Source organism: Rhinopithecus roxellana, chromosome 10, assembly GCF_007565055.1.
Source record: "Rhinopithecus roxellana isolate Shanxi Qingling chromosome 10, ASM756505v1, whole genome shotgun sequence".
Lineage (NCBI taxonomy): Eukaryota > Metazoa > Chordata > Mammalia > Primates > Cercopithecidae > Rhinopithecus > Rhinopithecus roxellana.
Window position 1 is genome coordinate 24654327 of NC_044558.1, and position 12751 is coordinate 24667077.

Genomic DNA, 12751 nt, shown 5'->3' on the forward strand with positions numbered 1-12751 from the left:
TGAATCCTTACAATCACCATGTGAGGTGATGCAGTGTTATTCCTGTCAGTCCCATGTATAAGCTGAGGCTCGCTAAGATTTAGTAATATGCTTGAGGTCACAGAGGAACAAACTGATAGACCAAGGGCTAAGATAATAACAGTTCCCATTACTTGAACATTTGTTATGTGCTGGGGATTGTAGTATGTACATAAATTGCATATATTTTCTTTTTTCCTATAGTTCTCTCAGGGATAAGTACTATTGTCTTGACTGTTTTATCTTTAAGGAATCTGAAACCTAGGGTAAACAACTTGCCTAATTTCTTATGATGGAGATGTAATAGTGGTTGGAATTTGGACCTATTCCTTCTGATTCTGGAGCTCACCAGTTAACCACTCCGCTAAACTGCCTCCCCAAGAGGTAAAAAATATCTAGTGCTTTCAAGTCCAAATCTCTTTCCAATAGCAATAGTTGATAATATCATGAGCTGCCCCTGCTCCCAGATGGGGTTAGATGCTGGTTTAGAGGGCAAGGCCGTGCCATGGGACAGAAGACTCAATGAGGAGGGGGAGTATTACCACAAGCTGGGACCTATTTGTAATGGTATTTATAGAAGTCTAGGAGCACAGTATTCAATTAGCAAAAGCAAACTCCCTGGATATTATAACCCCTTTTTTTCCTCCCCACCCCACCCGCCGCCCCCCGCCCCCCGCCCCAGCTATCTTTATGAGATTTTGCCTGACAGATAGAATCTAAAAGGATAAAAATAGGCTCTTTAAACTTCAGAGAGGAAGCAGTGATGTTTTCAGTAGACTATGTTTCCATCTCCACCCACTCCAAACAAGTTAAGTATTGTATGACATGAAGTCTAGGAAAAGCCTGGCACTCTATAAAAAATACTGGGAAAATTCTGTCCAGCATGGAATATCAGCAGCTTATTGTACAGCATAAAGTACTAACTCAGCATTGACCTTCTTCCAAGAAGAGCAAAATGAGAAGAAAAGAGCAGTGTATGATTGGAAAGCGGGCTCAGATATCAGCCGTTTACCTGTTGAAAGGGATATGCTACAGCAATTTTGCTGGCTTGGCCTGGGGACATGTGAAATGGTGGAGGATGATTTAGATGTCTCACTATCAACTTTGATATCTCTTTACTTCAGGGAATCACAAGTTCAAATTCCAGGAGAGTTGGATCAGTCTTTCCTCTCTGGCAGCTAGGTAAAGCGAGGGTCATGCGATCTACTCAGCACTTTGGGATGTGACTTTAAAACCAAAGAACAAGGTGCACATTTTGAGGCACCTGTACTCCTCGTTTATGTGGCTGCTTCTTTAACAGAGTAAGGGACATGTACTTACTGGACACAGTTTTGGTCAGCCCAGCGTCACGTTTTTTTCTGGAAACCTCACCCCACCTTTTATGTGGTTGTGGAAATTCCCCCACCCCCCGCCACTATAATGGCTCTTCTTTGGCTCTAGTGTATTGGACCAGGGCAGGCCCCTCCCAAGAGCCAGTGACCAAGTGTGGTGGGGACATCGAGGCAGACCTATTTCTGAGAAACACAGAAATTTGTTGGGCAACTTTATTGCCCAACTTTAGCTCAAAAACTCTGTGATGACTTTGCTGAACTTTCCTTAGACCACAGACCCACCTAAAATGTTTCCAACCAATCTGCTCTCCCTCTCTTCTTCCCTTGGGCTCAGGCTTGCCTTGCAATCTGATGGCTTTGCCTATCCTCCCCTATTTCGAGTCACACATTAATTCCCTCTAATAAAACTCCTGTTCATTTAACACCTTCTCATCTTCTGTTTCTTGGAGGACCTCGTCTTACGCATCTGGTTTGAATCCCAGCTCTCCGCCACAGTAGTTGTGTGACCTTTGATAATCACTACATTGTGCTGTCCTCAATTTCCTCTTCTGTAGAATGAAAGGGTGGGGTAAGAGCACCTACCTCAGAGTGGTGTTGTAACTGGATGTAATAACCCTCAGTCATTTACCCGGCATGCGGTAAAAGTTGTGTGCAGGAGGGTCTACTGTTTAGAAAAAACTTGAACCTAATTGTTAGCACCATCAGTCTGTTCTGGCTTGTGTGCTGTAAGAGCCCTCTCTGGGTCTACATTTGTTCAAGCATTGATGTTCTGTAGGGTAAATTCTGCATGTTTGTCTCTCCACTAAAACATCAGTTCCTTGAGAGCAGGTAGAATATTTCCTTCACTTCTATATCCTCCCCAGACCCAAGCAAAGTGCTTGAGCAAAGGGGCAAACCAGGAAATGCTCATTAAATGGGCACGAATTTCCTGCAGGAATGATGGAATGGAGTCAGGTCAACAGCAAATGTTGCATGGCTGCTTACTTTTCCTCCTGTGGTATTCTCTACAAGGACAAATAGCATGGAACCCCCTTGCGTCTCATACAAGTGACAGGTTGTATATGGTAAATATCAACTAAGAAATGTAGGAGACAGTGCAGTGCTTGATTAACACACTGTGGTCTGTCTCAGGTTTGTATTCTGGTTGACCACTTGTTAGCCCAAGATGTTGGTGAGACATTTAGCCATACTCAGCCTGAGATTTCCTATCTATACAATAGTGATAATTGTGGTACTCACTCTGCAAGCTTCATGTGAAGATTAAATGAGGTGATTCCCTATAACCCTTGCCACAGGGCAAGTACCTAATCAATATCAGCTATTACGATTCTTTAAATTTACTTTTTAATTGTTACTATTGTCAAAGCAGTTTCCATGCTAGAGTGCTGCCCTTTCTCCTGCTGAATGTGGGGAAACAGTAGCTACCTCCTTGGTTTCCAGAGCTCCCTTGAGTGCTGGGAGAGTGGACTTACAGCTCTGTTTTCTAGTGACTGGGGCATTCCTAGGAATCCCCAGGAGTCAGAGGACTTTATTCCAAGATTATCTTGACTTAGCAACTTTCTTACTCTTTAAAGACTGCCACCTGATTCTATTTCAAATATTTCTGCCTATGATTTTAAAAATCTCTATCAAAATGGTTTAAAAGCCTGGGGAACAAAGAAAAAAAAATTGCCAAGGGTAGTTTCCCTTGCTGACAAGAGGTGTTTATGTTGCCTTTAATAGTCATGAAGGATGTTGTAAAATACTTCAGGATCAGGGCTCCCCAGACTGTTGATTTTATGGGCAGCTTGTTTAGTTAGCTGTTTGTTTGTGTTACATTTTTAAATTTAAAATATGTTTAAGCTTACTATCTTTCGCAGAGGGAGTTGATTTTGGAATTGTTGAAAGGTTCAAATGTGGTATTTTAAAAAGTGAAACACCAGATTCTAGTAATTTTGCTGATATATGTTAAAGATTCAGCACATTTGTACCTAAAAGCCGGATTTGGTTATTCTTTTTCTCTTAAGCCTCCGAAATGCCGTTGTTTCATCTGACATACAATTTAGGCTAGAGTTACTTAAACTGGTGTATGCAGTAACTCCTATTACAGTGTCCTTGGGAGATGTGAGGCCTAGGGTTTTTACTTTCTGGTGTCATTTCAAAGCAATAGTGATGAGTTCACAGGGTTAGGAGGAAAGGGTGTTGCCCTCTTTCACTCATTCCTTGTGTGTGTGACAAATCTGGGCAGAACATTCGAATACTGTGTTCTGAATTTTCCTCCTCACTGAATTGAGAGAAATTTTGGAAGTTTGGAAGCCTCTCTTGAACTTTTAGGATGAACAAAATAACACTGTGACAAGTTAAATTGATTTGCATCTGTTTGAGGTTGACGGCAGCCTTCAGCATATAAAAGTAAACATGCAGAGTGCCAGTCAGTGCTATTCCAAGGCAGCGAATAGCTCAAGAACATTTTATGCATGCATACAGTTTTTAAAAAAATCAGAATTGTGGCATTGTGCCAAAAGCACCTCACTTTCATCCTAGTGTTCTTTTGAAGAAGAAAACATATTATTATTTATAGAGAGACAAATCAGAGCATTCAATAGGTACCTCGGTAAAACAATACTGACAAAATAACAGTAATTATACTATGCATTTATTGATCCATTCATATTTTTCATTCCTTCTAGTCTTCCAGTGCCTCACGAGCTAGTCAAGCATGGCACATACTTGCACCATGACATAAACATTGCATACCCCCAACTCTACAATTGTCAGCTGATTGAGAACCTTACTCAACCCTCAACTTGCCATGGTCTTGCCCCTAATCCTTTGGAACTTTTATCTTGCTATAATTGTGAACTAAAACTGTGAAAATAGCACATCATATTTTCACAGATGGTAGGCCTAGTTGGTCTTCAATTACTTAACCTCTTGGTGCTGGCAAGACAGAAAGCCCCAAGTGAATGTTTATACATTGTACACAGAATTTTGTAGAAACTTTTGCCATGGATCCCAGCTTGGAAGCTTGGACCATTTGGCTGGTTTGGGTTTGATGTAAAGTTTCTTGGTCTTTCGCTAGTAACTTTGGGGTTATTTTACGAGACAAGAGTTGCCATCACGCTCAGCTTTTCATAGATCTTGCTCTTAACATTTTATCTTCATATGGACATTTTGACCATGTCAGTTAGAGAAGCCCAGGAGGACAAGGTAATCTATTGCCATCTTTTTTCCAGAGTGATCACAACAGATGCCTACTCAAATAAATGAATGTTCCTTTATCTGACCTGATGGGCATGAAGACGTATGACAGACTGAATAGAGGAAGTTAGAGACTAATGGTTCAGACATGGGAAAGTGGTGTTTGATGGGTTTTGTCAATAACCCCAGTCCCTAATAGAAGAAGGGGCAGGGGATGATAGAAGGAAGATTGGCTGGATGCATTGATCTTCGTTTGTAATGGGTCAATAATTAGAACTAGAAGTTTCTCAAGTTGCAAATTGGTTCTATGGGAAAGTTACTGCAATCTATAGATAGGGATCTACAGAATCCTTCTCTGCATATTAGATGAAAAGTGGTCAAAGTCCCTGGATCCTTGAAAGATACGATAAAAAGAAAACCAACTTCTTTCCACCTCCCCAATAATGCCCCTTTATTTCCTGAATAATTTTTGATTTAGGATGAGAAACAGGCTTTTGAGAAGACAAAGGAATCCTGCAGTTTTTACTGAATGATGATTAGTTTTTACATAGGAATTTACCTTCACTGAAAGAAAAGCCAGGAAACTGTTCTCACCTATAGTTTTGGAAAGTATTTCCCCCCCAGTTCCCTAATGGGTTCAACAATGCTAGAACACAAAGGTGCACACAGACACACACACACACACACGAAGAGGAGAATAGTCTCCTTCCCCTCAAAACTGTTTGCTATAGTTTATTACAGATTCTAAATTTCTGCCAAGGACATTTAGAATTAAAATCAGTTTGATGCACCTTTAGCATTCCTATTTCTAACCATCATACTACCACTTTTTAAAAAGTTAGCTTCTTGACCCTGGTTCTTAAAACTATAACCATACAATTAATAAAATAAAGGTGGGAATTTCCAAAATGTTTTCTAGCTCCTGTTACTTATCTAACAATAGGCAATGAGAGTTATAATTGAGTTCCTGGTATGGTAAGAACTTTCTTAGGGGCTCTCTGGAAAAATCAGACATGGACTCATAAACCTCTTGTCCCTTGTCTCTCATCATTTCCCTGCTGTTCTCAATCTCCATTTCTCTCTTCTGGAATTTAAACATAAGTTTATATTTTTAAATCATCTCTTTTGGTCACTGGATGAAAATGGGATGGCACTAAAGGCATTAAGGAGTCCCATTAAAGAAGGACCCTCAAATATGTGGGCATCAGGGAAAAGTTCTGATTCTAGTTAGGCCTTTGGGGATGATGGAAAAGCTGATTTTCACCTCGCAGGTCTGGAAGTTTAGTGGACCTGGAGAATTTTTGCTAACCTCAGCTACTCCCTCCTTAAAAATTGATCTGTCTTGCTTAGGCCAAAGGAATCAGTAACTGGGCTTTAAGTACTGAGGTGAGCATACAAACTGAGTATTTCAAATCTCATAAAAAGGGATTTGGATTCTGCTTCATCTAAAACTACTAATCTTTTCATTGCTCCTGAAGGCTTCCCTTTAACTAGAGACTATCAATGTTGCCCTTGGATTAAAAGTCAACTCTGTGTTATCTAGTGAATATTGCAAAAAAGCCCTACTCTTTTCCTATGGGCAAGTAAAAAGAATAGACCTCATCTTCCCCAGTGGATGTTAATGGTCTTAAGACATTGCAGAATTTATTACCTAAGAAAACAATGTTTCTCTTTAGTGGGAGGGAGGTCTTCAAGGGATGGAGGTGAGAGAAGGGGAATTGCTCTTTGGGAGCTCATTTATTTGCCTCCTTTTCCACCCTTAAACAGTGCACACATTAGAAGCTGTGTGAGGTTTTGTTTGTTTTCAAGAGATGTTTGAAGAAAGATCAAATGCTTGTGAAAGGCACTGGATTGGCAGCCCTAGAAACGAAAGTGCCCCGGAAGCTGTGTGAGCCTGGAAATATCCTAAATTTCTATTTATTTTGGCAATTTTACTTAAAACTACCAAGAACTGGAGTTCATTCTACAATTAAATTTTCCCCAGGCACCATGAAATGAAAACACACATTACATTTAATTTTAACTAGTTGAGAAAAATGGTGGTTTTCCGGAAGTTCATTATATGATCCAGAAACAGAAGCAATGGCTCTCACTTGGGACAGCCAAGCTACCCATTTAAGTTGGAATTATTCATAGAACCAGGGGTTCTCTGGGTTGGAATGTTTCTTAGGTCATTGAGTTCTCTTATTCTCCTACCACATGCTTGAAACTCTACTACCACATCATGGAATAGGGTTGGCAAGCTTGGGCTTGAAGGTTTTGGTGACACAAGACTGGCTTCTACTTCAGGAGACCAACTTCTTTTTCACATAGCTCCAATTTTCAGAGGTAAGTAAAATAATGTTAACTAAAACTTTAATAATGCTTACTATGGGCTAGATACCTTTTTAAGCACTATAATATGTTTTGGAATATACACCTCCCACTCCTTGCACAGACACACACATGCACACTCTACACTCACACACATACACACACACAATCTCAATAAACCCTCACAACTGTATAAGGTAAATTCAGTTGTTACCCCTATTTAACAGATGAGGAAACTGAGGCACACATAAGTTACATGATTTGCCCAAAGCCACAACGCAAGTAAGAGCCAAGATTTGAACCCAGGTAATCTGAATCTATATTTTATACTCTTAATGACTGTATTTTATTATTTTTTTATTTTTTTTGAGACAGAGACTTACTCTGTCACCGAAGCTGGCATGCAGTGGCAGGATCTCTGCTCACTGCAACCTCTGCCTCCCAGGTTCAAACAATTCTCATGCCTCAGCCTCCTGAGTAGCTGGGATTACAGGTGCGTGCCACCACACCCAGTTAATTTTTTTGTATTTTTAGTAGAGATGGAGTTTTGCTATGTTGCCCAGGCTGGTCTTGAACCCCTGAGCTCAGGCAATCTGCCTGCCTTGGCCTCCCAAAGTGCTAGGATTACAGACATGAGCCACTGTACCAAGCCTTAAAGACTATATTTTAGCATCTCCATTGCTTATAACTCTTGTTCATGCCTAGTACAGAGGTTTGCACATTGTAGTTGCTCAATAAAAAAATATTTTTCACCAATTTCATTTCAGGATGATTATTCCATACATATTCCAATTAGTTGTACACACAATTATCAATTTGCCCTAGGAAACAGTTGAAGTTGAAACACTGGAATTTTAAATGATTATTAATATTCTGCCTACTTCAAAGAAACATTAAGAGGAGTAACAGGTATATAACATTCACTATGAAATTCTTAGCCAGTTGCCACCTGTAGCAGTAGGTCCTTAAACAATTTCAATTTGGCCAGAGAAGGAAATTTCAAACATGCAAGACTTGTATAAACATAGCTCCTATGCCTTTCCTTTTTCACTCTGTACTTGCCTCACTGTCTTATGCAGGAGAATAAGGAATCATTTCATCTCAGCAGTGACACTTGTTTTCATGGTGTGTCTTTCTACCACTATTCATCAGCCTATGTCACTCATTTGTCCCATCCATCCATCCATCCATCCATCCATCCATCCATCCATCCAACCAACATTATATGCTATGTATCACTAGATGCTTGGGTATTGACACTAGAAAGAAGGTAATGGAAAGATAATAATAGATTCTTTCTGTTTTCTTTGTTCATATTATTCAGTAATCACATGTAGGCATTCAAGATAATTGCTTTAGAGTTGGTAAAACTCATTCCGAAAAGAACTGTCTTGTAGCACGTAGTTTGCTAGTTAAGCATTCTTTAACTAGAAAGTCTTTTCATTCTTCCTTCCCTCCTTTCCTTCCTTCCTTCCTTCCTTCCTTCCTTCCTTCCTTCCTTCCTTCCTTCCTTCCTTCCTTCTTTCCTTCCTTCCTGCCTTTCTTCCCTCCCTCCCTCCCTCCTTCCTTCCTTCTCCTCTCTCTCTTTGCCTTTGCTTTAGTTCTTCTTGAATAAAGTTTATGATTGGGTATAATTATAGTTTATTCAAACCTTTCCACAGGACATGAATTCTTAGTTATTCAATGGAACTCTGGTCCGTTGAAGAGCCATCTGTGTTTATATGCTACTCTAAGGTGATGGTTGTCGTAAGAATTGGCCTCTGCCTGCAGCTGGTCCCAAAGCATGGATGTCTTAGCTGGAGAACTTAACATCTCCTGAATAAGGTGACTGGCCACTTGAGCTAAGGCACCAGCCTGGCTTCTCTCTGCTCTGATAAGCCAGGATCTACTTTGCAACCACAGCAGCAGTGGTTTGGCTCCCATGGGGGGCTTTGGCATGCCTTCAGTCCAACCTTTTCCTCCTGGATTGAGCCTTGAGCATGTCCATCATATTTAAGTAATCCTGGATTTTCAGTGAACCACTAGAAAGGGTGATCCTGGAATAAAAAGCATGGCAGGGGCATGGAGGACCAGGCAGAAAAGAGGTTCCTTTATACCATGACATCTTCAAAATAGATTACCTGGATGAAATGCTTCACTTCTGGGTTAGTCATATTCTTGCCCCAAAGTGTCATCATTTGTTTGGTTGAGAACTTCTGTCTTATACCCTTTCTCAGCTCTTCTAATTCGCAACTTGGAGGATGGCGAGACTTTTTACTTTATTATCTATGAAGACCCCAATCCTACTGATTAAACCAAGGGATCTGAGAGAGAAGATCTCTAAAATCTGAATTCTGTGATTCTATTTAACTGTCTTCACTCTCAGGGAAATCCAGCACTCTTGCTCTCATTCACTCCTTTTCTTCTGGTGGAAAAATCTTAAATTAGTAATGACTTTACACAGCATTTCTGCCCTCTCTTTTCCTTCTGGGATTCTTTCTTAGTTGACCCACTTTGATTATGTGCTGTTGTCTGCTGGCCAGAAGAAGAGCAGCTTAGAACCCAAGCACATCTTTACCCACTTCTGGATCTTAGTGTCCTAGTCTTCAAAATAAGGTGATTGAACCAAATGATTTCTGAGGCCTCTTCCAGATCTAACATAGTATGTTCCTGGGGTTCTCATGGAGCAGAAACTCAGGATTTCAGATATAAAAATAGATCTGTGGTGGGGTGGTAGAGGGGAGTGTTTTCTAGGAGCTGTAATCAAAATGCAGTGGTTGTCGTCAGACATCAGAAGTCTTCTGTCACTGGCCGAATTGTGTCCAAATTCATGTGTTGAAGTCCTAACTCCCAGTACGTCAAAATATGACTGTATTTGGAGACAGAGTCTTTACAGAGATAATTAAGTTAAAATGAGGTCAGTGGGGTGGGCCCAAATCCAATCTGGCTGGTGTCCTTTCACACAGAGGACGTTTAGACACAGAAATATGTATGGAGGGAAGATGAAGTAAAGACACAGGGGGAGAAGAAGGAGGCCACCTACAAACCGAGGGGAGGAGCCCATGACAGAGCCTTCTCTAAGGTTCTTGCAAGTGCTGAGACTTTGATTTTCGACTTTCAACTCCCAGAACTATGAAAAAATCCATTTCTGTGGTTTAAACTACCCAGCCTATGATACTTTGTTATGGCAGCCCTAGCAAACTTATACATCTTTTATATCTGATTCCAAAGTGCAAAAAAGATGAAGAAAAGTGCAGTGACCTCTTCTCAAAAGTTACCTCACAGACCTCACAGGGTTTTAGGCAATACCAGATGCCCTTTGGCCTAAACCCTGGACTTGACTAAGAAATGCAGCCTCCAATGACGTTGCGGGAAAAGGGAATCTGGGAATTTCTATGACACAATTCAGTCTTGCTGAGCATTTGGGGCTAATATTTAACTCTGAACATATATTGACATAGGCAATTCTTCCATAACAGATTCATACAAATTTAAAAATGCATATAGAAGCCTTAATTTTTATTTGAATTCTTTTATTTAATTGTGTTTTAGAGGCAGAGAATAGTGTGTCTTTTTTGCCTCTTTTATAATTTTTATTCTTTTTTTCATTTTTGCCACTGTCTTTCTTTAGGCTTTCTAGGGCATTACATTTTTGTTTTCCATTTTCTCCATGTTTCTTAGCGACATTCTCTAAAAGGTTACTTCTATTTCCATCACATCATCATCTAGCTTCAGCAGGCCTACTTTTCTTCATTTCTTCTATTGCATTTTCTGCTTTTCATTCTTGCTGTCTGCTCCTCTCTCATCATCCTTGCCTCTGTCTGCTTAGTCCTCCTGTCCTCCATTTTCCTTTTTTGCCTCTGCATTCAGCATTTCTACTTCCAATCTCCCTCCTCTGCTCTTTCTTCTTTCCTCTGATCTGCAGACTTGCTTCTGTCCCCTCCTTCTGTTCCCCTCCTGGATGTGTCTTTGGCCCACCTTTCCTTCTCCTCTGAGACTTCATGTTCTTGTTGGTAGATGGGGGCTGATACTGTAAACATCACAAAAATAATTGCATTGAGAACAAGTGGTTCCCATGGTGTCCCTGAAGACAGAGCCTTTGAATGAGTTCAGAATGCTGCCCAGGCTCCATATGATGCAGGAGACAGCACTCGTGCTGGAGAGGGGTCTAGACCTCAGTCATAAGACCCACCATTCCAGAACTTTGGGACGCATCTCTTGACACCTACCCCCTCCCCATTTAGAAACCAAGAGGCGCTGGGTCACCTGGAAAGAGAAAGAATGAATCTGCCTTTGCCCCAGCAAGCACACTTTCCTGCCACATTCACTTAAAAGTCTTTTCTGAGATCCTTGCTTCCTGCCTGGCCAGTGGCTACTGTGTTCTGTGTGTGTTGGGTCTTGCCCAGTCCCCTTCCATCCTTCAGAGGGACTCCCTGGAGTCACATCTCCAATAAGCCACCATGGTCCTCTTCCAGCCTCAGCTGAGGTTTAAGACCAGGAAGCAGCGAAGGTGTCATTGTGAACTTCTTGATCTCTCATCTTGTGCTTTTGAACAATATTATTAGTTCTAGCTCCAAAGATTAAAACCACATGTTGGCATTTCTTTTTTCAGCAGAGTCCCCAAAAGACTGAAATGAGAGCTATTTCTTTCCTTACTCAACTTTCTTGCCTTCTCTTTTTCCTCCTTTACCTTCTCTTTAGTTCGTATGTTTTCTATTTAATGGCTAAAATTTTAATCTCTTATATTCTTTTGTTCATTCGTTCACTCATTCAAGAAAAATCGATCAAGTGACTAAATGTGCATTGGATGTTTTATGTACTTCTGATGGCATAGATGGTACCTCTGAGGTTTGTTTACAGTCTAGCTCTTAGAAAATGATGCCTGCAGATTTTGATCATTGCAAACTTCTAGGCATTCTTATAGCCAAACAGAAATTTCTATTTTTAATGTTTCTTGTTTAATTATGTTTGCTACTGAATATGAATTTTGAATAGTTCCCATTAGCCTTTTATTTTCTTTGCAAGATTACAGAATCTCAGAACTTGAAAGGTTACAAGCTTCGTTATTAAGTACAATTATGACCGACATTAACGATGGTCCAACAATTACCTCGTGCAGGCATGTGTAAAGCATCTCAAAATATATGCACAAGCTACTTAATTTTGACAACCAACTGATGTGGTAGATATTATTATTAACCCAATGGTACTGATGAAACTGAAGCTTGGATATGTTACATTATTTGGCAAAGGCTCTCAGCTGGTGTATGGGAAAGCCAGGACTTCACTTTTGTCTGATACCAAAGCCCATGTTTGTTTAGCCACTGTTTTGTTACATCTTCCAATCATCACATCGTCCATAGTGGTGGAAGGGGAAATTTGCAATGCAGAGTGACCAAAGTGATGAGGACATGAGGACGTAATCCATCCCTTTGGTGCAAATGAGCTTTTTTGACTTGTAAGCCAGGAGACTATGGGGCAGGGTTTCTGCTTGGCCCACCCACATGCACGAGAGAGACCACTTGAGGATGGGTGGATCCCACCCAGGTGGGCTTACCTTCTGGGTCTTGGGCATGTCGGTGTGGCGCTGGGCACGGACAGAACGGGCTGACTTGGCAGGCTTGAGGGGTGCGCAGTACATCTCCAGCCTTCTCAGATCACAGCTCCGGAAGCAGCACTCATCCACGATGCCTGTCTGAGGCGCCCTCCGACTGCTGGAGCCATACCCTGTGGGCTTGTCTGTACAAATCAAACAGAGTGGCCTCATGTTAGGGTGGAATCTGTTTTCTTCAGTCTTCCACCCAGCTCCTGCCTCTCCCCACATCTAGTCAACCTACATACTCTGCAATGTCTCAACCTCTTCTTGAAACTTCCCCAATGATTCCTGACCCCACGGATCTTTCTGAATGCCAGTATGTCTCCTGGAGTCT

At 41.0% G+C, this 12751-nt stretch overlaps 1 protein-coding gene across 5 annotated transcripts in view; it reads right to left on the reverse strand.

Annotated features, from left to right (window-relative positions):
• The window catches only part of IGF1 (insulin like growth factor 1), an 83425-nt gene that overhangs the window by 11361 nt on the left and 59313 nt on the right, over window positions 1-12751 (reverse strand). For 2 of the 5 annotated variants that reach the window (XM_010357269.1, XM_010357270.2), the window contains exons 3-4: window positions 12379-12560; window positions 10338-10851 (exon numbers count right to left, since the gene is read on the reverse strand). In XM_010357269.1, the coding sequence (XP_010355571.1) occupies window positions 10627-10851; window positions 12379-12560 (407 nt within the window). In that variant the 3' untranslated portion in view covers window positions 10338-10626. Of the gene's footprint in view, window positions 1-10337; window positions 10852-12378; window positions 12561-12751 lie in introns of those variants that run through there. The other 3 variants (XM_010357272.2, XM_010357273.2, XM_010357271.2) reach the window with 2 other exon arrangements.